Genomic DNA, 26,484 nt, shown 5'->3' on the forward strand with positions numbered 1-26,484 from the left:
AGAAATTTGCTGTCTGTTAATATCTGTGCAGCATAACCTTTCAGCCATTTGCTATTGTGATGATAAATTTTTGTTTCTTTGTCTGTCATTTTGTCTACTCAGCTGTTACTCCTCAACGTACGAACTAAAAATAATAGCTCCAAATAAATGCCACATAATAAAGTGTTTTACAGTTGTAGCTGGAATAACCTGGTGGCCGTAGCTCACAGTCCTATTACCATTGCTGGTGCTGTAGTTTCTTCCCCGTGTGTCAAGGTGACTCTACCGGGGCCAGCTCATTAAAACAATCTATTCTTTCTAACTGGCTTGGTATTTAGTGCTATACCCAGCAGCCTGCCAAGGCACAGCTTTGGAGCACAAGAGTCACAGCGCAGGATATATGAAATTATGTGGCATTCATTTTTGAACAAATACAAATTATCCATAACCTCATTTTCATGCTTCAGGATTTTATTGTGAATGATTTACAGTTACTCCTGTCAATAGTAGAAGTAGGGCCAGTTGCAGGTTTACCCAAGACAGTGGTAAGTGTGACTCCAGGCTTTTGAAGAGCAGTGTTTACCTGGTTTTTGTGGCCCTATAGTGTTAATATTTACATTGTACTTGAATGTGACATTGGGTGTGCTTTGCCATTTTTACTGCCCTGAGGTAAACTTGAGATGGAGAAGCTGGGAGTTGGTAAATATGCTAAAAATGCATCTTTTTTCCTACAGGTTCTGGCTCCTTAGCAGCAATGGCCGTGTTTGAAGATAAATTTAGGCCAGATATGGAGGTATGTAAGTTCCTACAGTTTTATTCTCTTTCACATTATCTTTCTAGTTGTATGTTGCACATTTACAAATTGATTGCTGATTCCTCCAAAGTTTGAACAGCACTGCTGTTAGTTGGAATGCTCTTTGGCACAGGTACTGTGTTTGCTGAGAAGACTGGTTACTTGGGAAAGCTTCATTTTGGAGTGGCCTGCTATGCCCTCCCTCAGGCTTGAGGAGCCTGTACTGTTCAGCTTTTTGCTCTGGCCTTTGGGCTGTCTGGGAATCTTCTTGGCTGTAAATGCTGCTGCAGTGTAGCATGTTTTCTTATGCGTTATCACAATGTCTCAAAATGACAGGTGTTTTGTTTTTTCACTAAGAATAGAGAAACTGTGTATGTCTTTGCATGTCACACAGACCTGGCCTGAAAATGCGGGCAGTTTGAAAAATCCCTATAGGTTGTTCTGCATTTGGCAGAAGATGGGGACAATACCATGTGTGTAGTGGCCTGTTATCAGAGCATGATGTATGTATCTGGTGTCTCACATATATTTATAAGACATTCTTTTATTATATTTTCTTTGGTAGTGGGGAGGGTGGTATCTTCTGAATGACATTCCACCTGTGTCTGCGTTAATGATAGATGTACCTCCATTAAGCAACCCCCTAGACCCCAAAATCTCCAAGAACAAGCCACAGGTCTTTCATTGTCGCTTTGGAAGGAGTGTTCAGTATGCTTGGATACTTTATGGTACCATGTTATTCCTCCACTGTGCTTTATCCTCGCTGCTGAACTAGCTTGTAGGCACATTACGTCCTGAGGGCAGCCCTCATCATCTGCCCTTGTTTTTTCGATAGATGTTAATTTTTTCATGGGTAGTATCAACTTGTTTTCAACAGTTATTAGGCTGTTTATGAGTGGTTTGCCCTATTCCTTAATATGTAGGTTTCTGCTCTTCCTGCTTTTGCAGTAGTGTTTCGTGTAGATACCAGTGGGTGTTTCTGGGAATTACTTTTTGACAATGCTTTATGCCTAATCATCTTTGGAAAAGATTGCATGTTTAAAAGTTTTTGTTCTTCTCTAGCTCATTGTCATTAGAGCATCAAATGTCATTGGAGCTCGGAAGCTCCCTGATCTTCAGGTTTGGGCCAAGTGCCAGGAGAGCAGAGAATGTAGGGTCGTGGATGCTGCTCAGCCAGGACAGGGGTCTCCTGCCAGAAGCCACTACATCCTTGGTATTTGAGGATAGCACATGTAAGGGACTTGGTCACTGATGGCTAGTTTTCTCCCCTTTCTTGAATTATCTGCAGGAATTAAAACGTGTGACTAAAGATAGAATTTAGCTATAGGTGTTTTGTACTAGAAACAATAGTCTTGCTCCAATTAAGAATAGTAAACAGGTCCAAGTATCAACTGTAAATGAGATTAGAATTCTGTTCTCATTTCTCAATGTGAACATTTATTCCCATATCAGCATTATTTTCTGTTTGGGGTTCTTAAGTACAGAGGAAAAATAAGATATACTAGGTCACTTAAAAAGAAAAATTAAAAACGATCTCCCAGTTTTCAAACTAAAGGAGAGGAATTCCTAATGCTCCACAAATCCATTAGAACTAATGCAGGTATAGAGAGAAAGACTGATGATTTTCATTTAGAATATCACCTCAGTAGTGTCAGGCCCTCCTTTAAACCACATTAATCTTTTCAAATTTTCTTGAAAGCTGTGTCTGTTTCCAATTGATTGGGACTTCCATATGTTAAAGAAAAATGAGAATTGCATAAAAAGTTGAAAGCATGAGGTATATTAAAAGTGATTTTACAAAAATAAGCTCAAAATGGATTAAAGACCTAAATGTAAGGCCAGAAACTATCAAACTCTTAGAGGAAAACATAGGCAGAACACTCTATGACATAAATCACAGCAAGATCCTTTTTGACCCACCTCCTAGAGAAATGGAAATAAAAACAAAAATAAACAAATGGGACCTAATGAAACTTCAAAGCTTTGCACAGCAAAGGAAACCATAAACAAGACCAAAAGACAACCCTCAGAATGGGAGAAAATATTTGCAAATGAAGCAACTGACAAAGGATTAATCTCCAATATTTATAAGCAGCTCATGCAGCTCAATAACAAAAAAACAAACAACCCAATCCAAAAATGGGCAGAAGACCTAAATAGACATTTCTCCAAAGAAGATATACAGACTGCCAACAAACACATGAAAGAATGCTCAACATCATTAATCATTAGAGAAATGCAAATCAAAACTACAATGAGATATCATCTCACACCAGTCAGAATGGCCATCCTCAAAAAATCTAGAAACAAATGCTGGAGGGGGTGTGGAGAAAAGGGAACACTCTTGCACTGCTGGTGGGAATGTGAATTGGTACAGCCACTATAGAGAACAGTATGGAGGTTCCTTAAAAAACTACAAATAGGGGCTTCCCTGGTGGCGCAGTGGTTGAGAGTCCGCCTGCCGATGCAGGGGACATGGGTTCGTGCCCCGGTCTGGGAGGATCCCACATGCTGCGGAGCAGCTGGGCCCGTGAGCCATGGCCGCTGAGCCTGCGCGTCTGGAGCCTGTGCTCCACAACGGGAGAGGTCACAGCAGCGAGAGGCCCGTGTAACGCAAAAAAAAAAAAAACAAAAAAAAAAACTACAAATAGAACTACCGTATGACCCAGCAATCCCACTACTGGGCATATACCCTGAGAAAACCATAATTCGAAAAGAGTCATGTACCAAAATGTTAATTGCAGCTCTATTTACAATAGCCTGGAGATGGAAACAACTTAAGTGCCCATCATCAGATGAATGGATAAAGAAGATGTGGCACATATATACAATGGAATATTACTCAGCCATAAAAAGAAGCGAAATTGAGCTATTTGTAATGAGGTGGATAGACCTAGAGTCTGTCATACAGAGTGAAGTAAGTCAGAAAGAGAAAGACAAATACCGTATGCTAACACATATATATGGAATTTAAGGGAAAAAAATGTCATGAAGAACCTGGGGGTAAGACAGGAATAAAGACACAGACCTACTAGAGAATGGACTTGAGGATATCGGGAGGGGGAAGGGTAAGCTGTGACAAAGTGAGAGAGTGGCATGGACATATATACACTACCAAACATAAGTTAGTGGGAAGCAGCCGCATAGCACAGGGAGATCAGTTCGGTGCTTTGTGACCGCCTCTAGGGGTGGGATAGGGAGGGTGGGAGGGAGGGAGACGCAAGAGGTAAGAGATATGGGAACATATGTATATGTATAACTGATTCACTTTGTTATAAAGCAGAAACTAACACACCATTGTAAAGCAATTATACTCTAATAAAGATGTAAAAAAAAAGTGATTTTAACACTCTGCTAAAGTAATTTTATATTATTTATTTAGACTTTGGATTTGAAATGATTCAAAGGCCATGAACTTAATATTGCTGATTTAGGGAAGCAAAGGGAAATGTGAATCATCCCTTCAATAAAATTTCTGATATTATCAGTCTGAAGAGTTGTGTTCCTTAGATCAATTTTATCTATAATTCAGAGCACTTGTTGTTTTGTATTAGCTGCCAGAGCTTGAAACAGGTTTACTGAATTCCCATTTCAGGTTGTTAATTAAATTTACAATTTCAGGTGAGTGGTTTTTATTCGCTGAACTTACTGACACTTGACACAGACTGACAATCAAAAAAAGTCAGTTTATTAAGGAGAAGGTAGTACTTGCTTCTCCAGTGAAGTGACTTTAAATAGAAGGCAATGGTAATACTTTTAAAAATCTAAAGGGAGGGCTTCCCTGGTGGCGCAGTGGTTGAGAGTCCGCCTGCCGATGCTGGGGACGCGGGTTCGTGCCCCGGTCTGGGAAGATCCCACATGCCGCGGAGTGGCTGGGCCCGTGAGCCATGGCCGCTGAGCCTGCGCGTCCGGAGCCTGTGCTCCGCAATGGGAGAGGCCACAACAGTGAAAGCCCACGTACCGCCAAAAAAAAAAAAAAAATCTAAAGGGATATTAGATAATAAAATTATTGTGAAGACCAGGCAACTAACTGCTGGCCACCCTGCTTTCTTCTGGTGACGATTAAGTGATGTGATTTCAGTGCAAGGCCGAGACTGCTTAGGAAAGTTGAGAGAACCCTGTTTTAGTGACTTTGCTGTGAAAGATAATTCGGCCAGGGTGTCATTTCTGGCTCTGCATTTGTATAGAACTCATGGAAACATTTGGTTTCAAATTTCCAAACTTTATTTTTCTTTCCATGGAGGCTTTCTGTCTTTCTGTGGCAAGAAGCCCTCCATAACTTTTCTTTCTTGCCTATTTTGAGACTGAAGGGTTGGAATGACTAAGTCTGCTTATTTCCCTTCAGTAGGGGAAAGGATTCTGGACGTGTCTCAAACAAACCCAGGAGACCTGCCTCTCAGGTCTTGCATGGATCTCCAGGACAGTAACTGCTGCTCACTTCATAGAGAATTGCATGGGGAGGGGAAGTTTCAGGCTCTCATAATTACAAATCGTTTGCCAAACAGTGATTTTTAGGCCAGACTCATGAAACAAACTCTTGGCTTTATTGTTAAAACAAATAAATTAGGAAAAGCCCATAGTCTTTTTTTTTTTTTTTTTTTAACTGCAAACCTGTGCCTTGGACAGTGCTGGGCCTAGACTGTAGTATTTATGGAATGAAAGTCCCTGCCTCCTTAAAAACCTTTAATGTTTTCTCAGTGTCTTTGGCTGCACAGTCTGGTATGGTAGCCACCAACCACATGTAGCTGTTGAGCACTTGAGTGTAGCTAGTCTGAATTGAGAGGTGCTGTAAGTAGAAAACACATCCCAGATTTCAGAGACTGGGTCCAAAAGTTTAAAAACATATCTCATTAGTAATACGGTTACATGTTGTAACAATATTATTTTAAGTATATTGGGTTAAATGAAAATATTATTAAATTTTTTTCACCTATTTTTACTTTTTTATACGTGGCTACTAGAGAATTTAAAACTAATATGTGGTTCACATATTTCTATTGGACAGGGCTAGTCTTGAACTTGTCATTTGCATACTACATTTAAGGATTCTGCCATGTCTGGATGCCACCTCTACTGTTATTTTTCTTGAAAATTTTCTTTTACATCAGCTCACTGTTTTATAAATTGAGTTATCATTTACATAAAATAAAATGCACAGATCTGAACTGTATAGTGCGATAGATTTTGGCATTTGTAATTACCCAAGTAACCGTCAATCAGATCAAGACAGAACATTTCCTTCACTGCAGAAGTTCTCCTTGCAAGTCAGTTCCCTTTCCTCTCTTCCCTACAGCCACTCTAGTTCACCTATTTAATTTAAATTTATTTTTAAAATACAGTTTGTATCTATGAAATCCTGGGTTTGATATGATGGTTATTTTTCCCCCCAAGACATGAAAATGAGTGCATACTATTAATATAAATAAAAAATGTATTCCTGTATCACCATCATGTAAGCCCAGGGCTATTAATATTAAACTTAGGAAACATAGGTCTGCATTCCTTCTCCACTTCAACCCTTCTCGCCTGCTTGCTGTTCTTTGAATACAGTGTGTACTGGCTTGCTGTCGAATCCTGCTCGCTGCCGGTGCCTGCCAGCAATGCTCTCACCTGCTTCCTCATTTATTTGTGTTCCCGTACTGCATTGTACACACCTGTCCCATTGTTTTATGGCTGTTTTCAGGGGCATCTCTGCTACTTGCCGAGAGAGGGGAGACCCTTGAGGGCAGGGACCATGAAATCATCTCTCCTCTTCAGCTCCTGATGTTCAGTACATGTTTGTAGAGTTGAGACAGGATAACCCGGAGCTAAAGCAAAATCTGAGTCATCAAAAACCACCTGGGAAATGGAGGGGACTTTCTCTTCTTCCCATCTGGAAAGTGCTGAACTTTTTTCTTTTCTTTTTTTTTTTTTTTTTTTGAGATAACAGAAGAAGATAACTAGTACATTTCTCATATAATACACAGTATTGGGCCAGAGTCAACAAAGCAAACACCCCATTGAGTACACGGCCAAAATGAAGATGGGCCAAAGGGCAGATGCTCATTGGGAAATTACAGGCCAAAAAGCAGAACAGTGAAACCTAGCTGGGATTCATAAATGCCTAAGATGGGCTTCTGCCTTTAGAAGTAATCTGAACCAGTGATTTGCTTCAGGTAGAAGCTCTGACTCAAGGTTTCAGAGAAACTGCTGGCTAACTGTGAGTTTAAGGCCCATTAAAAATCTTTTAAAATTCTCATCCAGTTGTGGCCCTAACACTGCCTGTCCTAGTCTTGGGATGCTCATTTTCTTGTTTTTCTCCTTGCTGTTAGCCTGGAAGTTCTCTGAGGGCAGGAACTGTGCTTATTCGTTTCTATTTCCTCACACCTAAAATGGTGCATAGTAGGTAGTCAGCCAGTATTTGTTGAATGAGTGGATAAAAAGGTGTCAGAAGCAACCTTTCTTAGTTGGTCCCAGATTTACATTCCTTTGAAACAGTTTGATAACTTCACCTTTAGTGTTCATAGTTCTCAGATGGATAAAAATGAAGGCATTAAAAAATTGTATTACTGCTGATAAATCTCATTCTTTGTTTTTATCAACAAAGGTGCTTATTTGGACACTGTACCTATGTATTAGCAGAATAGTGGATTTTGAAATGTGTGAGTTGACCTAATGACAGGGGTCAGTTGTATTAGAGGGTTTTTGGTGGCGATGAATTGTGTGGAGCCATTCCCCTAGAATTTTTTTTTTTTTCCTATTGTTAAGGCTGGCATAAGAACTAAGCCCCTTATCCTGGTTATTATCCACAGGCTAGCTGGACAGGAAATTAGTGATAAACACACTGTGGCCTTCTGAGTCCATTTTCCAGTTAAGTTATGAGGAATTTGACCATTGTACCTGGAAATATGGTGTTAGCTTTGTGCGAGTATGTATCTTGAAAATTGCTGAAATAAAAACTTTTATTTTAGGGTGGGGAGGGTTAAGGAAATGAATCTGATAGCTTAGGTTAGTTTTCCTTCCATCCTGTTTCTTTGTAAGAAGGAATGTTTCCATTTGGCCCAGTGAGAAATTTAAAGTCTTGAAGATTATAATTCATAAAAATGGGTAGAAGATTAATATTTAGTCTGTCAAGATCAGTACTGTCCCCTCTTTGCACTAATTGTCAGAAAGCGTGTGAGGGCTGCTGAAGGGTAGCGGTGTGCGGCAGGACCCTCACATCACAGGGAGATGATTCAAAGGCAAACTGTCCTGCACCCTCTGGTATCGACTTGCAAATTAGCATCTGGAATCTAATTAAACAAGCTTAATGAAAGTAGCAGCTGAATACTGCTGGAAAAGACAATCAGCTTTTTTCCCCTCTCTGATACATACTCTGTACTATTGAAGTTGGTCAACAAACACATCATGTGAGCACAGTTAAAAAAAAATTAGCATTTATTTGAAGAATAGAAACTGTTTTTCATTCTGTTACGCATTTGGCATGCTTTGGCGTCCCATGAGAGCCATGCCACAGCAGATAGTGCACAATATTTATAAATCCATGACAGGCAATAATAGCAACTTGAAAAATTCTTTTGCTAGAATCTCAAGTTGAGAGCTGCCAAAAGCTGAGAGGATCAGATCTGCAGTGGCAGCTGCTGTGCCCTACAGTTAGAATTCTAGACTTTGAAGATGCTCAACTTAAAGAAATGAAGACTGCAGGCTTAGCCAATTTTTGCAGGTTTCTAGAGCTCTGGCTCTCTGCCTTTTGAAGATGAGTTGCTGAAGCTTCTACCACTGCCTGAGGCGTGCTAACACCAGCAGGATCTTTTTTTCCCCCCAGTCTTAGTGTGTCTTCAGTTTTAAGTAGCACATGCTTAGTCAGTGCCAACTGTGATGGTCCTTTTTCTGGTCACAATACCGAGGGATGAGCTCTTACCCTATACCCTTTAGAGAGAAGCTGCAAAGATAGATGGTGACGTATACAAGTGCCACTTCAGCCGTCTGATTTATGGAGTCATATTTTATCACTTGGCAAGTGCTGGCCTCTAGAGAAGCCCTTATTGCTAAAGATGTGAGCAGTTATCGCCCTAAAGGCTTGTGTTTACCTCACAAGCGTGATGCCAAACACGTAGCTACGGAGGAAACAGAATTAATCTGTCATATCAGGCAGCTATAGATCCACTTTACATAATGAAAGAGTTGATACCAATATGGTGTTCTATAGCAAATTTTAGAAGTGAGTGTAGTTTTTTGTTTGTTTAAGTCTAATAGTAGAAAGACACTGAAGTTTCAGATTTATTTGTGCCATGCAGACGGACAATAGTGTAAGAGATCTGCGTTATTTTGATTAAAAAAAAAGAATCTATTCAGTTTGGCACATAGACTGGTCCCAAGGGGAAGCATAGAGCATGAGTTCAATGTGGTCAGATGGAAAAGGGCACAGGAGCTTAGGAGCTAGAGGACTGGCCTGTGAGTGTGTTTCCACTGTACGCACGGCACGACTGTGGGCAAGCCACAGCCCGGCACTGTTCATCCAGAAGATGGGGATCCAGAGACCTGCCTGTGGGTTGCTGTCAGGATTAGATGTGGTCTGTAAAGCACGTCATATGACGGCTCACACAAAATTGGCTCTAAAATATGGCAGCTGCTTCTGTTTTTTAGTAATTCAGTAGTAGGATACAAACATCACATAGCAACGACTAACATTATTTGTACTTGTGTCAGGCTTGATGATATAGATATGATTCTTTTTAAAAAAAGAATTTATATTTTATTTATTTATTTTTGGCTGCGTTAGGTCTTCGTTGCTGCACCCAGGCTTTCTCTAATTGTGGCGAGCAGGGGCTACTCTTCGTTGCGGTGCGCGGCCTTCTCATTGTGGTGGCTTCTCCTGTTGCGGAGCATGGGCTCTAGGTTCGTGGGCTCAGTAGTTGTGGCTCGTGGGCCCTAGAGTGCAGGCACAGTAGTTGTGGCACACAGGCTTAGTTGCTCCACGGCATGTGGGATCTTCCTGGACCAGGGCTCAAACCCATGTCCCCTGCATTGGCAGGAGGATTCTTAACCATTGCGCCACCAGGGAAGTCCTAGGTATGATTCTTCTTTCTTGTCTGAAAGCTTAAAATCGGAGACAGGCCTAGCTAGTGGTCATGACAGTAGAAGAAGCCTGTTTAACACACAGCACAGGCTATGGAAATATTTGCCTTTTTGCTATGGGGTGAAGGTATTGAAAACACAGCAGTCATAGTAGCTGATGCTTTTTGAGTGCTTATGCTGTGCCAAGCTCTTTTCTAACAGCTTTGTCTGCATCATCTTATTTACTTTTCAACAGTCGTGTGCGGTCTGTACTTTGTTATCCCTGTTTTGTTGAGAAGAAAAATAGGGTGTAGGGAGGTCACATACCTTACCCGAGGTCACACAGCCGGGCAGTGATGGAATCATGGTTTGAACCCTTGTCAGTCTGGCCCTCCGATGTGATCGATCACCCTGCTCTTCTGCCTCTTTGCTAGGCCTGTAGTTCTTTGACAACAGAGTGGGGAAGACATCTTATTCCAGGTGAGCAGAGGTGTGGGCTGCTTGGGCTATTCCTTTTCTCGGATGAGGTCTTGTGAAGATGGCACGAAGCCAGATGAATGTCAGAGGAGGTGTATAAACCTCTTTGGTGAGCTCAGTGACTGGAAGGAACCCAGGGATGGAAAGATGCAAAGTTAGAAATACAGAGATATTGGGAAATATAAGTAAGTCCTTTGGCTATGGAAGGTTATTTTTTTCTTCTCTTTGAATTCATCAGAATTTATTTTCATCTTTTAATTGTCCTCCCCCGCAAATATCCTGAGGTTGTTCTTTCCCTCAGAGTTTTCAGATATTTACAGGGGAGCTGTTTTTCTCTATATAGCTAATGTTTAGATGGCATAGCCTTCTTCAAATTTAGTAATGAGACCAATAAGCCTTTAAATATTGGTGAATGGCATTTGTCCATTTGAGGCAAATCATAAATAACTTGAACCAAAAATAAATAAATAAGCAAGACTATCATATTTGAATAATGAGGTGTTCTTTTTACCCCAACTGCCAAAACTTTTTAATCTTCGTCAACAATTGTTCTGTCCTCCGTCTTATTTAGGTTGCATCTGTGCGACTCAGCTCAGGAGCCCTGACAAGCGGCATATGAATTCTGTATTCATTAGTGATCTTGATCCAAATGCCTCTGTCCCTGCCACGGGGGCTCAGGTGTGGAAGCTGCTGGCTAATCCCACCAGCTGACATTCAGAGGTTTAATGACTCCATAGGAAGGTGACCACTCGCTGGGAGGTTTTGCTGGCGGAACCCACACAGCAGACAATGGAGATCAAGGAAGATGATCAGTGTTTAGCTGAGCACCTTCCTGTGTGACTTGAACCCTGCTAGCATCAAACAGAGTTTTAAGTAAATGCAAAATTAAAAACAAAACAAAACAGAAAACTTGCCCTCGATAGCTATCATAAACAATGATTTTCCTGTCTGTATTGATATTGATGGTGTTTAAGACTGTTTTTCTTGTAGCAGTTTAATAGGTGTCAGCTTGATAAGCTGAACTTGACTCATTTTTCCAGATTTTTAGATTTTAAGGTTATGTTTGTCTGGTACTACATCTGTTTAGGTATCTTGTATATCTGAGAAAAAATATATATATTAAAGCCAAAATTAATTCTTATGAAATGTTCCTAAGAATCTATGCTGACATTTTTGTTTCTTGTGATCTCTAGCTTTAAAAAAATTACTATCAGAATGTGATTCTTTGATTGATGGGTGACATGTCACTAGATGTTTTGACTTTTTTTTAGGTCCTCTGTTCTAAAAATGTTGGATGCCTTATTATTTTAATAACAGCTTCATTGAGATATAGTTTACATGCATACAGCTCACTTACTTTAAGTGTACAATTCTGTGGTTTTTAGTATATTCACAGAGCTGTGCAACTATCACCATAATCCATCTTAGACCATTTTCATCCCCCTCAAAAGAAATGCCATATCCATTAGCAGTCACTCCCCATTTCCCCTCAGCCCTCCCAGCCCTAGGTAACAGCTCATCTGCTTTCTGTCTCTACAGATATGCATGTTCTGGACATTTCATACAATAGGAATCATACAATATGTCTGTTGTGACTGGCTTCTTTAACTTACAGTATTTTCATAATATTTCATCCTTGTAGCATGTATTGATACTTCATTTTTTTATGGTTGAATAGTATTCCATTGTATGAATATGTCACATTTTATTTACCCATTCATTAGTTAATGGACATTTGGATTGTTTTCACTTTTTGACCATTATGAATAGTGCTGCTGTGAACATTTGTGTACAGGTTTTTGTGTGGACATATATTGTCATTTCTCTTGGGTATATATATACCTAGGAGTAGAATTGCTGAGTCATGTGGTAACTCTCTATGTTTAACTTTTTGAGGAACTGCCAGACCGGTTTACAAAGTGGCTGGGTCACTAGTAGTGTATAAAGATTTTAGTTTCTGCACACCCTTGACAACATTTATCATTTGGCTTTTTGATTATAGCCATCCTGGTGGGTGTGAGTTGGTGTCTCATTGTCTTCACTGATGGATTCCTTATTGGTTAAGAACTAATGCAACTACAGAAATGTTTAAATGTAACTATTGAAACATTTGACACACTTCTTTATGCACTGGATTTGGGCAGTAATTGGGATAGTTGTGTGTTTAACTATTGGAAGGTCCCTTTTAGAGGCTCTCCCTGAGGCTGTTTCTGTCATTTGCTTTTGGTCCTAATTCCTGCTTATTTGTTTTCCTTAAAACCTGAAACATTAGACATAGTAAAGTGTGTCTTTTTTGTTAGATCAAAAATGTATTAATTTTTCTCCAGTAATTTTCTCTTGTTGTATTTAACGTTAAAAAAAAGTTTTTAGAGGTGTCAGAACCCAAAGATATAATCCCTGGGGCCCTGTATAGAATTATTCCTGGTAGTGATTTCCAGTGGAGTTAAAGACTTAATTTTAGAAATGAACAGATACTAAAGTTGGCCTTATGGTTCAGTGAGTGATTTGGAGAATTACCATTCAACCTTTAGAACAGATGATAAGACACTGTTGATGGTTTAAAGCTTCTCACCAGCATCAGATGTTTTGAGTTGCCCCCTTTTGAAAGAGTGAGTTTGTTCTCCTGAATTTGAACCCACTGGTGGGCCAGCTTTGGAGAGGCAGAAAAGAGAAAAGGACTTCTTGAGTTAAGTGTACTCCCTTGGATCTTCTTGCTCACATTTTCATTTTGTGGTGTTTTGTAAGGCAGATGCAAGTTCTCTCTGCTGTTCCACCTGATGATTCAAGAGCAGGACTTTGCTCCCTACCATACAGAGTTTGGAATGTCACAGATATATAATTGCTTCTCTCCCTTTGGATTCCTTCGTCTTCCTTGACTTAGAAATGGCCACTTGGGGCCAGGCCTCTGGAATTCAAGAATCAACAAATCTAAGGGAATTGACCCTCTGTAAAATTTGAAGTACTCCATTTCGAATTCTTTGAAGAGTAATGAGAACACTGCAAATGGTATACTGCCATAGTTATTGACTTTGAAAACTCGTTGTTGATTTTGCCACCAAAAATATTTCTGTGCAAAAATTTTTCCAGGTCTTCTGCCCTGCTGCGTATACACTGAACTTCATTTTCTTATATAATCAATAATATGTAATCGATCAGCAGGTGCTAATTGGGTACCAGCTGAATGCATACACTTGGTGCTGTAATTCAGAGGTAGTATTGAAAGAGACCATTCTGTATGATGGTGGAAATTCCTTAAACAGCTATGGGCAAAGTAGCTTGAAAACAAGGGATTATTTTACTCGGTAGTAGATAGGTGATTATTTATGATGCATTTCTTTGGAGCAGGTGTTCCATTTGAGATGTTTTTGCTTTACATATTTACTGTAACTGTGGAAAGGTAGGGGAAAATACACTGTACAGGAGAAATAGTTCACAAAGTATGTTGCTTGCTGCACCTGTGGCAAGGATCCAGCAGACAGAATGTAACTTCTTTGTGACCAGAGACTCTTGAATCAGAGAGCGGTAAGAGCTAGGGATAATGCTGGATAGAAATAAATGTTTGGTGACTTTCAACTATACAGGTGGAATTAAAAGGAAGGTGTTATTGCTGATATATTCGGCATCATGATATCAAAGAGAAAAATAGACTTCTTTATCTCTTATCAAATTGAATTGCCTTTGCTAACTTGGGACTCAGGGACATAATTTAAGGTACTAAAAAATGCTTCCTTTATGTAGGTTGTCTTTTTTGTTACTCAAGCCAAGCCAAGACTTGGAATGTCATAGCTCCTTGGGAAAAGAAGTAAAAGAAGCTCTTTTATTACTTACTGATTTCATTCCATTCTAGAAATCGTATTTTGTAAAAATTTTGAATCATAAAAACATTGAACGGTGGCTTTCAGGAGAAGATGGGAACCCACACCCTCCACCCCGGCTGCTTGAATTTCACTGTCAGAAGTGAGGCTCTGTGTCTCAAATCCAGGAGGTCAGCTGTGGGTAGAGACTTGCAAGCTCTTGAACAATGGATTTCTACTTTTCTTGTGTATAGGTTAGAGAAATATAAGAAATGAAATATAGGACTGAGTGTTACTGTATGGTAGCTTAGAATCTTATAAGTTTTGCCTTGGCAGGTAATTTGGCATAAATTGTTAATGTAAATCTGGGTTAGTGGTGAAGACGTTATTTTAGTAAAAAAGATAAACTGCTGATTAATTCAGCATAGAACTCAATTACAAATTGAAAGTGTCTCTGCGGGACTCCCGGACCCTAAAGACAGCAGATGTTGAATTGATACTCCAGCATATTTCACAGTGGTATGAAATATTAACATGGTTTATTATACTTGTGTGGTGTGCAGTATTAGAAAGGGGGAGGTAGTGGGCATGTGGGTGTGCAAAGCAGCCACACATTATACATTCGCTAATGTACACTGAAGTGTGATTAAGGATTTTGAGGAAGTTTTGTCTTCTTATTTTTAAAAAATCAAATAGCTCTGTGGAAAAATTAAGTTTAAAATAACATTTGGGGCTAAATATTTAAATGTGATACCTATGTATGTTTACATTGTACATGTAAATGAACATAAATATGGTAAACTTACTGACACAGGATATTTAAATGTTAAATGGGACCACTGCCTACAAGAGTAGGGGAACTTGAGGGCTTGAACTGTATTTTAATGAGTTAATTGTAAGCTTTCATGGGCTGGAACGTTTTCATGGGCTGCTGTACTGTTTTTACCTTCTGATCTAAAACATATGGTAATTTTAAAATGCCCCTATAATTTTCACAGGCAGAGAAGTTTCATTTCTAGCCAAAAAAAAAAAAAAAAAAGCTTTTATAAGGTTTTCATATATCTGCATCAACTCAAGGGGGGAAAAGTCAGCAAATTTTATGTATCGGAAGACCTGAATAAATGGAGCTGCCAATATTTGAAGGGATTGGCAATTCTTAAGAGGTATGAGAAAGTTGGCTTAGATGAGATATTTCAAAGCCATTACTACTATTATGACAGTTATTTTTTTTGCATCTCAGCCTGTATCAAGTCTAGGTTTTGCTAACCGAAGTAAAAACAGTTCCAGAAATAGCCAAATGATTACAGTAAGAACAAATGTACCTTGGATACCTCTGCTGTTTTGAAGACTTTTTTAAAAAGGTGCTTTCTCAAAGACTTCTGAGACACATAAAAGTTGGCAAAGGCAAACGCAGTGGGCAAAGAAACCAGAAGTTTCTTGGTACCTACACGACCGGAAGAACATCTTCTATATCCCCATTAGAGTCACCATTAAGGCTTCTGTAAACTATTGAGAGATGGTGGTCATTCTGAGATGTGAAGGGCGGCCTTGAGATCCATTCACCTGAGTTCTATTTATCTCCAACCAGGTGCCAAGCTCTGTGATTATGAGGCAGGGCCCTTTCTTAGTGACATTTACAGCCTAGGGGGGTGGTGGACAGGCCCACAAACAGTACTGAAAGTATGAGAATGGTGCATATAAGGGGGGTGTAGTGGTCACGATCAGAGGAATTGGTGAAATCTGTCTGGGGAACTTTAAGGTGGCCTCAAAGAGTATGTGACTCCTCACTTGAAATTCTTTTTGTCTTGGGGTTTGACGAAGGGGTGGGGTAGGGAGACTGAAGAGGAGAGGAAGCTATTCCAGAAGAGGGGCATCACCACATACAAAGGTGTGAGGACTCCTGCTCTTTTTCTCAGTTGTGTAATCCTGGAAGTTTGGGCAGCTGAACATGTTTGGAAATAGGAAAACAGAACTCCAGACAGTGTCTAAAGTTGTCTGAGTGGTCATTTCCCAAGTCAGTGTGGGCTTTTAATTAGCATCCGCTCTTCAGTGTGGGATAAGGCCGCGCTTAGCATCCCTGTCCCGGCGTGTGAATATTAGTTTAGAAAGCTGCCACGTTCCATTAGAGGTGGTTGTGTTTCGGCAGTGGGTGCAGGAGCTGTGTAGACTTTTCAAATGTCCTTTGAGATTTACGTTACAATGTAATTGGGAGATGCTGGTACTTAGTGTGTTGTGCATGGCAGAATGTGAGATTACCTGCTGTAATGAGACCCCAGCAGCATACCTCAGGAAGGTAGTTAAAGTTTTAACCTTAACAGATAATGTTACTTGCTGGTTTCTGTGAGGTAATTTATACCACTCTCCCCTAACCCTGAAATTGTGCAGAAACAAAAATTTTTTTAAATGATATGAAGTTGTGCTAAATAGATATTTTAAAATTCCACCTAGTAGTACAGATTTTTGAAAATATTTGCAATGAACATTGTATCTGTAGAACACAATCACACTCATAGTCGTTGTCACCCTGTCATAATGTTGGAATATGTTTTTTTCTAAAATCAGAACTGTGGTGATATTGGAATGCTGAAAAGACTTAAGGCCTCATTAACTTTGATTCCTTGACAAATATATTAGTTTCTTTTAACTCAGATAAGTTGAATTGGGGTGGTAGAGGAATAAGAACAGGGCCTGGTGGAAAGTGTATGCATGGACTTGGAAGAGGTTTAGGTTGAAGATTGATTTTTGCTTCTTCTGTAACACCTGTAGCCCCAGTTTGTAAAATATAAAACTCATTTGTAAAATGGGCTTAAAGTCAGTACCTGAAGGAATTGTTAGGAGGACCATATTTGTAAATTGCAGTCAGGCTTACAAAAGTTTGCTCTCTTATCCTCTGACTACTTCTTGCCCCAAAATGTTAAAAGAAAATTAAAATGCCTTTTTCTTGGTCTGTTTCAGTTAAGATTTACAATCAACAAATGGCCTGATGGGAAAATTAAGTTAAATGGTATCTTTTTTATTGACATACAAGGTGGTTAAAAAACAATTTGACTCTTTCTGTTTGCTGAGAGGTTTATGCTTTTTTTTTTTTTGCGGTACGCGGGCCTCTCACTGTTGTGGCCTATCCCGTTGCGGAGCACAGGCTCCGGACGCCCAGGCTCAGCGGCCATGGCTCACGGGCCTAGCCGCTCCGCGGCATGTGGGATCTTCCCGGACCGGGGCACGAACACATGTCCCCTGCATTGGCAGGTGGACTCTCAACCACTGCGCCACCAGGGAAGTCCTATGCATGTATTTTAGGGAGATATAAACATTTGAATGTAGTACTGATACAGTGAATTTGATAGGCTTTTTGCTTTGGGATTTGATGAATGTACATTCTGTATTAGAAAAATTCATCAGGATGTTCTTAACAAGCCAGATGAATGATGGAATGATAGAGTAGCATTATTTAAGCAATATGTTTGCAACTTTGAAGAATTTTAGAGGTACTTTAAAAAGATAAACCCATGAGTGATTAACCAGTTATATCTAAGGACTAGACAAGTATCATTACTGTTTTTGGATGCTAATTGTTTGGAGGTTCTGCTGTCCTGAGCGAAAAATCCATGGGCTCTGGAGTTAGACAAAACTATGTTGAACCTCAGGCCTTCTAGCTGTTGGCCATATGCCTTTGGGTTAGTCATTTTCCCTCTCTGAGCCTTGGTTTCCTGGATTTGTAAAATGGGTGTAAGGGGTAGTACCTACCTTAAAGGGTAATTTGGAAGAGTAAGTGGAAGAATGTACTCGGCACAGTGCCTGCAAACAGTAAATGTAAGTTCTCTTTTCTCCTCCTTTTAGAATAGAATTTCTAGTGAAGTATAATAAGTGAAAATGTGCTACTTAGTACACTTCTTATTGACACGGCAGTGAAGTTTATGGAAGATGCTCATGTGAACAGTTTTATGGCATCATTTTGAATTTTATTTGCAGTATAATTGCTTGTTTCATAATTGATTTGCTTTGAACTAGAGGTTGAAAAAACAAAGTGTACTGAGTTATTATCGGTTGCCCACTGCATTGGTAGTTCTGAAAGGGTTAAGCTTTTTTTTTTTTTTTTTTTTTTTTTGCGATACCCGGGCCTCTCACTGTTGTGGCCTGTCCCGTTGCGGAGCACAGGCTCCGGACGCTCAGGCTCAGCGGCCATGGCTCATGGGCCCAGCCGCTCGGTGGCATGTGGGACTGGGGCACGAACCCGTGTCCCCTGCATCGGCAGGCGGACTCTCAACCACTGCGCCACCAGGGAGGCCCAGGGTTAAGCTTTTGATAACTGTCTGTGTAAGTTAGAAAGAGGGGTAGAATCCAATCAGGTTAACATTCATCATGGGTTTCCTGCATACCAGGCACTGTGCTAGCAGTTTCTCCTGTGCAAAGAGTCTTTTAATCCTCATAACTGCCCTAGTGCTAGATGGTTTTAGGCCTTTTTTGCAGATGAGGAAATTGGGACTTAAAAATGTTGAGTGACTTTACCACCGGGGTAACATAGCTGTAAGTAACAAGACTAGATTCATACCTGGATCTCCTGGATCTTAATTCTCTTGCCTCTGCCTCTTCCCTCCTCCTACCCAGCCCCCATCACCATGATCAATATGGCAGATATATCCATTGGCTCCAGAAGTTTCTTTACGCCCTTTTGGAAGGCTCCCTCTTCCCCCAAAGAACCTTAAGTAACAGTGTATCTGAAGGCCATGTGTGCCTGGGGTCCCAGGAAAAGGTGGTTGCAGAGGCCTCGTGGAACAGTATCTGAGTTGGTAGCACCTCATGATCGGGCTCACCTGCCCCATCCTGTCTCTGCTTGTCTGCTTTACTTAGGCCTGTCTGCTTCTGCTTCCTCAGAACTGTACCTTGCACATGGCCAAACCCTTGTGACCATGAATCTCCCTTAGAGATTTCTTCTTTACAGTCTTTTGGCTCTTGCCCCCGTAGGTAACTACTCCCTTATACTCTTTCTGCCACACTCCAGAGGCCAGACAGGAGTATTTTGAAAGCCCTGCCACCAGTGAAGTGGCATTTAGAGGTTGGTTCCAGCCCAGGTCATTTTTTCCAGAACAACCTCAGTATACTTTCATTGGCTTTGCCTTTATCTTGTGCCTTTTTGGTGACACCTTCAGAGTTCCTGCTGCAGAATCTATAATTAAGTTAATCATTGTCTCCCATCAACCCGCCAGAAAAACAGCTGCCAAGAAGTTACAAAAGGCCTTTCTGTGAAGGCTGAGTTTGCTTAGAGTTTGGTCAGTGTTCACGACTGATGCTGAACGTCCAGGTGGCACTCTCTGCTTCTCCCTCTCCTGCACGCCCCCCCGCCTGCTGCCTCCTCCTCTCCCACATTCACCTCCCAGTCCTGCTGTTGGTCCTCCCCCGCCAGCCCAGGCCCACCATCACCGGCACTCCCCCCATCACCGGCACTCACGGGGAATACTATCTCCTGCTTTCCTGTCGCCTGCCTTTGGCCTCTCCTCCCCCACTGCTTCCAGGCTGCAGTTTCAAAAAGCACACATCTAACTACATCATTTGCCAACTTAAAATTTTCCATGTCTTCCCACTAGTGTGAAGGGTCAGCTCTCTGCATGGCCTGTGAGGCTGTCTGGGATTCAACCATGCCAAACTAGCTACCTGACCACACCCTTTCTCCTTCCCATTTTCATAGCTTTATTCCTGCCATCACTTCTGCGCCTTGGCTTGGCTGCCATTTACTTGAGTGTCAAGACTCAGCCCAGTCTTTATCACCCAAGCCCCGTGAGACCTCTGTACGCTCGTAGTTCCATTGTCAGCCTTGCCTCTTAAGGACTCTCACCATATGGTACTTGTTTCCCTCTGGACTCTACACTCTTTGTGGGCAGGATCTGTATCAGTTCAGGCCTTAATGCCAGTGTTTGTCATAGTGTCCGTGGAGTGTATTAGTATCAGAGCAGAGCATTAGTAAATGTTTGCTGAACTAAGCTGACCTGTACATTTGTTTCATGGGTTTTGCATCATTTGAAATTTGCCTCATTTTTAGCCATCTTTTTTTTTTTTTAGCCATCTTTAAATGTCCTAGAACAAGGGTGCTCTGTACTTCCTTGGATCTCCTTCCAGTCCTTCCTGATCCCTGTGGGGCTGTAGAAGCAGGATCATACAGTGTAACAGCCCCTGTAGCCTTCCCACGCACCCTACACTCGGCACAGGTTTCCTACCCTACAGGCTTTGGAGGTAGATAGGCTTGATGTGAACGTGGCTATTTTTTACCTTTGTTGTGACCAATTTACTTCATTTCTCCCCCGCCCACCTCTTTTCAGGCCATAGCCCTTGCAACATCTCCAGGAGTTTATCGGCAGAGTTATCACTGACCGCATTGTTTTATGGAGAGAGAGAAATATTATTAAGATCTTACTACTACCTGGGGCGGCTTGGTTTTCATTTGGAGGATTCTTGAACATATTTCTCACTCTTTCTTTAAACCCAGTCTTTCTTGTATTTTGTTTTTTTTCTCTGATTATATTTGATTCAGTGCAGCCTTGGAAATATATATTTGTATACACATATGCTGTGAATGCTGATTTCTTCTCCTTGTGGAAAGCAATATGTTCCCGTCTCTCTTGGTCCTTTTCCCTCTGGAAGCCTAGGTGTTTTTCCTTCCATTCGCTGTCTCAGAATCCAGCAAAACCTCTTGCCCACCACCTTTTTTCCTGTGGTGGGATAGGAAGACGTAGGCTTTGGTGGTGCCAGGCACTAACTTGGCACAGATCCCCGAGTCCCACTTAACACACAGCTGTGTGCCTTGATTGCACCAGCCAACCATTCTTGCCCCTTAGTTTCCTCTGGTACAGGTGGAGATAATGAGGATTAAATAAGTAACATAAGTGTTTGGCTCAGACCCAGGGATGTGGTGGGTGCCATGTTAGTTCTCTCACACCCTTACCTCTTTCCTTCTAACCCTTGAACTTGCTGCCACTTCTCTTTGTAAAGTCTGTGTGTCAGGGGCATTCCCTTCCCTTTATTCCTCCCAACAGCCCTTGGACAGAGGCATTATCCCCATTCTGATGGCCCCCTATGGCTCAGAGAGAGTTAAGCACTGTGTTCATTAGTGACCCAGTTCTTCCAGGCTTCTCTTGTTCTGGGATGGCCTTTCCTGGCCCATTGTGGTTGTGCAGCCTTTCATATCTCTCCTAGCCCGGGTTGTGCTCAGGCTTTTGCATCATTCAGTGATCTGGGACAGGCCAAGTTGGCAGGGACTTGGTTGGCAGTTCCTTGAATATGAACTCCCCTTCCCATCCCGGCTACAAACCTCTTAAATCACTCCTGCACCCTCAGCCGGCTTGTCCTTCATTATTTGCATCATCCAGATATTGGATGCCACAAAAGCTTCTGAGGGAAGAAATGGCAGCACCATCTAGACCTTAAAGACACAGTCACTAACTCACCCCCCACTCTGGACACACTTAGCACCCGCTGCAGCTCAGTTACACCTGACAATTCAGGTGTTTACACAGGCAGACCGCGTTAACCCAAACAGCTCAAGCCAAAAACAAAACTCAGACACCTTTGCTTTTGTCACACAGTCTACTCTGAAAAAAAAAATTAAATTAACTTTTTCCATTGTAAAATATGTGGCTATACAGGGGATACATCAGGTCTGTTGCATGGTACAGGAAGCACTGCTTTTGGGGGGACTGTTTTAAACACTTTCTTAAGCTGTTTAAATTTTATTCAACCATCAGCCATGAATGACTCCTTCAGGCCACATCAGTGGCATAGTCAGAACCTCAGCTTGTCAACAGGCCACTGCAGAACATTGTGTTTAAACCTCTTCCTTTTGTGTGTTTAACTGTCTTTGAATCCTCTTGCTCCCTGGTCCCCAGTTGGGACTGGTGCAGTTAGGGAATTAGCCCATTTTGGTATTGATCTGTTTCATAATTAATTTTATGCTTTAGTTTGGCAAAGCCGTGAATGCATTTGAAGTTGATGTTTCATTTTTTTCATTTGTCGACATTCATGCCAAGCACTGTGCTAGCTGCCTGGGATGGAAATGGCATGATTTTGGTCCTCTTTTTAGAGTCCAGACTCTTGTCACACCCAGACTTTAATCTGTTCTGCTGCAGATCATCAGAGCAATAGCTTTTTTTTGCTGTTTCAAATCAGAGTGACAAAAGATTATGCAGATTTTTTCCAAGATGAATTTGGACTGCTTCAATTCTTATTGAGTAAGATCGTTAGTTTTTAGTAAAGGAGCAAACTGTTGTGAACTAAATGGTCCTTGTAGATTTAACTGCAAATAGGAAAATTGTTGAAAATTGTGAGAGAGTTCAGCTATGATGCCACCCACATCCTTATTCCCCTCGAGCAAAGATAGGAGAGCCACTGTCCCCTGACTCTTGCCTTGCCGGTGGGACAGAAAGCAAAGGGGTGCCTCTGAAATGCCCTGAAGAACAATAGAGCCAGGGGAGCTCCCTTCTTTATGAAGAAGGCTGAATATTTCTTTCTTTTTCAACTGCCTTAACGTTAGCGCCTCAGCCACATAAATGGAATGTATTTTCCAGCAAATAACCAATTTTATTTTAACTTCCTTAAAAAATTTTAGTTACAAATCTATTGTTTCAAACGACTTGCCATATATGTGTATTTTCAGATTCCAAAGCTGTATTTTAAATAGTATGTTAGGTTTTTAGTCAAATGCATATTTAATATTTCGCCTGCCCCCAATGTAAGTAAAGCACTGTTCAGAAAGTAGAACTGAACGGTAGAATGTCGAGGGTTTATTTAAAGAGTGTTAATTTGATGCTGAACTGTCCAGGGTGCCCATTGGCTGGAGCACCTACATTTTACTCTGGTGACATTCCCAATCTAAAAATCACTTAAGTGAGAAGAGAAATTTGATTGTAGCTGTAGACAAGAATAATGTGGAAAAGTTTCTTTGCAGCACTACTTTGGACTTGTACCATAGCGGATGCTGAGGTAATCTATCAGTTTGTGAGTGTCTACAAAATGCAACTCTCTAGATAACAGGTTTAAAGTAAAGATTTAATACAGCCTCCATCTCCTGTGATGTTGCAGTGACAGTTTAAAACTCATTCTCTGAATCTCAGCAGACTTTATAGCTAGCAGTGGGCCAATATAAAGTTTAATAGCATTACAACACATAAATCATCTTTTAAAGATGCTACTAGTAGCTGCAATATTAAATGCAGACAGTCGCCTGTGTTATAAATAATTTATCAAACACCGTTTCAGATTAGCCTTCCATGCTGAGTTATTTATTTTAGCCTTTTCTGTACGATTCCTAAGGCACTTTTTGAAAGATCCATTACTGGTCAGTTTAATGAACTTGGGGGTCTGTTTTGTCCCCTCAAGCACTTGGGTACAGCTGTGGTGACCATTACATGGCCGACATGGACCTCTTTTTGCCTTTTACAAGTGCTGCCCATTTGTCATGTAGCGGTAAACGGAGCTGCACATTGGAGTCCAGGGACACATTGTGCGATGCAGTGATGGAGACAAACAGATAGCTCTATAAAGTGCTGCTTGTCACAGCTGACTTGTAGTACAAGTAGTACATCACTCTTATTGTAATCTCATTTAAGAAGCAGGGGCGGCCCGGGGGACTGATATTCCCAGTTAGTTTGGTCTTCGTAGCCATAAAGCAGGAAGTGCTCCTTTTATATTCTCTGAACTTTTAGGGGGTGTGCTCTTTGCTTGGATTAATTATTATAGGAGCTTCTCCACAGCACTGTGTGAAGATTTGTCAGCAGGTTTGTTTGGACCTCCTTCTTCTGGCCTGGGGTTTGGTACAGGCAGTCACTCCTTAGAGATAAATTGTGTTTCTAGGAGCCCTCTGGATTGCTGTATTAATAAATAAGTTACCATTTTTTAAGTAATAGCTATATGCCAGACCCTATAGTAGGTGCTTTCTATACTGCATTTTTATATGACAGAGGAAGAGCATGAACTCAGAGAGGTGAAATGACTTGCCCAAGGTTGCACAGCTGTAAGTAAGTAGGAAACTGGAGATTCAAACCCAGTCTGTCTGCTTCCACATCTGCCAGATGACCTTGAACCTGGGTTGCCCAATTAACTTTCGAGCACCAGGATCATGGTGATCTTTTGGCTGAGCAGCTCAAAGTAAAAGGAAGCTGCCATGGCGTGGAGAGCCTGTTTTAAAAAATTCATTATTTATTTTAATAGCCTGGATGAGTCTGGCTGCTCTGTCTACACATTGAATCCAAGTTCCCTTGTGACTAGCAACGTAAATCCATGAGCAGCTGGCCAGGGGAGCATGCTGGCCCGGCAGTGGGAGAGAGCCTTACAGCTGGGGTCACAGGCTCTGCAGGGCCCTCGTCAGAGCCCCTCTGTAGCAGCTGTCCCCAGGCGGATGCTGCTCAGAACTTACTAGGTCACTTTGCCTCTTCCAGAAAAGGGAGATGCAATTTCCTCATGAAGAATGAATCCTAAAGGAAGAAACAATGCTTCTGCATTTATTGTAAGCCAGAGACAGATAAAAATGTGGTGTTTTCCCCACCTCTTGCTTTTAGTTTATGGTTTTTCTCAGTAGTTTTCCTAAATATTTTGTAGCACGTGTTAAAGACAAGACTTGTTTAATTATGAAATTCACTATAAAGAAAACACAGTATGAATATGCCCAGTAGCATATTTGCATATGTGTCTAGAATTCTGGGTATGGCAATACTGTGGTAAAAGACCGTATTTGTCATATGATACAATTCCTGGCACATAGTAGGTGTCTGTAAATATTTGTTGAAGACATTAACTATGTAAGTAATGGGCAGACAAAAGAGCCTTGGTAATTTTCACTCTGCCTTTTGAGGGTTTTTGGTGGAGGTGAGGAATATGTGAAATAAGACTTTGGATCTTAATATTGATTTCTGCCATATCACATTGTAGAAATGTTTAAGTGGTGGTCTGTGGGCAGTTTGGGAAACAGTGCTTCCCCCTGCCATGGAAATGACCATCAGAGGGACTGCTAGCTGGCTCAAAGAGAAGATGGCAACCACCATCTTTCTCTTAAACTTGCTCAGGTTCTGAAGATCCTTGCTGATGGGGGAATGACACCCTGAATCAAGGGACTGCTGTCCACTGTCCCCAGCTTGCTCAGGAGCCCCCAGCTCAGAGCTGAGACAGATTACTTATGAGCTGGTGTGGTGCTGTGGCATTCTGGCTCTGGAGCCCAGTGGGCCTGTTTTAACTATTTATTAGCTATGTGGCCTTGGGCAAGTCATTGACACTCTCTCAGCCTTAGTTTCTGACAGTACCAACCTCAGAAGATGGTCAAGGGCAGGGGTAAAAATGATGATCATCATCAAAGTGCCTAACTCAGTATTTGGCACATTATAGTAGGTGCTTAATAAAATGTAAGCTTTATTCCATTTCATAACATCTTCAGTCCTGTGTGTATGAGAGGTGGGTAGGACTGGGGAAAGAAAATCAGAGACTTGTGATATTTCCTTCCTTAATGAATTATCTTCCCTGGAATTGGGGGTGGGGGGTGGGAGGAATTTAAACGGTATATTTCTCCAATTTTTATTTATTTTTATTTTATTATTATTAAATTTATTATTTATGGCTGTGTTGGGTCTTCGTTTCTGTGCGAGGGCTTTCTCTAGTTGTGGCAAGCGGGGGCCTCTCACTATCGCAGCCTCTCTTGTTGCAGAGCACAGGCTCCAGACACACAGGCTCAGTAATTGTGGCTCACGGGCCCAGTTGCTCCACGGCATGTGGGATCTTCCCAGACCAGGGCTCGAACCCGTGTCCCCTGCATTGGCAGGCAGATTCTCAACCACTGAGCCACCAGGGAAGCCCCTTCTCCAATTTTTAAAAGCATTACACTTAAATAATAGCACACATGATAATTTTATGAGTAACTCAGGCTATATGTAATATATTTTACACATTTTTAAGTTTTATAAGTTTATCTACTCACATTAAAGAATATTTGCAAAATAGAGGAAGATTCACCTGTAATCTCAGCATTGTCAGCATCCTGGTATCAGTGGATTGTTTGTAATGGATTGATGTCAGATATGCACGCCTAATACAATGTGTATATTTCAGTTTCTTGTAAGTCTTCCACCATCTCCGTCCCCAAATATAAAATAATTTGGGAAATTTAAATCTGCAGTACTAAGTGCTGCCAGTAGCATTTGTGACATCCACTTGGTACTATTGGCTGGCTCAGGGCATCAGCAGCAGTGATGAGAAAAGCAGTGATGACAAAGCAAAATAATAAAACAGCAGAGAAGAGGAGATGTAGGTCAGGAGCAGAGGTATAAGCAAGATGCTCTGATACACAGGACGCCCCCCAGCCCCACCCCACGGGTTATTTATTAACAGGCGCAAGTTGGAATGCTTTTGCATTTGTTAAGTTAGTGGTTGGATTTT

General features: G+C 41.2%; 1 protein-coding gene across 1 annotated transcript in view; it reads left to right on the plus strand.

The window, feature by feature from the left end:
- The window catches only part of PSMB7 (proteasome 20S subunit beta 7), a 59,484-nt gene that overhangs the window by 27,797 nt on the left and 5,203 nt on the right, over positions 1-26,484 (plus strand). The window contains exon 6 of the mRNA XM_082843499.1: positions 714-772. Within this exon, the coding sequence (XP_082699625.1) occupies positions 714-772 (59 nt within the window). The remainder of the gene's footprint in view (positions 1-713; positions 773-26,484) is intronic.

The sequence above is a fragment of the Leucopleurus acutus genome (assembly GCF_964270905.1).
Source record: "Leucopleurus acutus genome assembly, chromosome: 7".
NCBI classification, from domain to species: domain Eukaryota; kingdom Metazoa; phylum Chordata; class Mammalia; order Artiodactyla; family Delphinidae; genus Leucopleurus; species Leucopleurus acutus.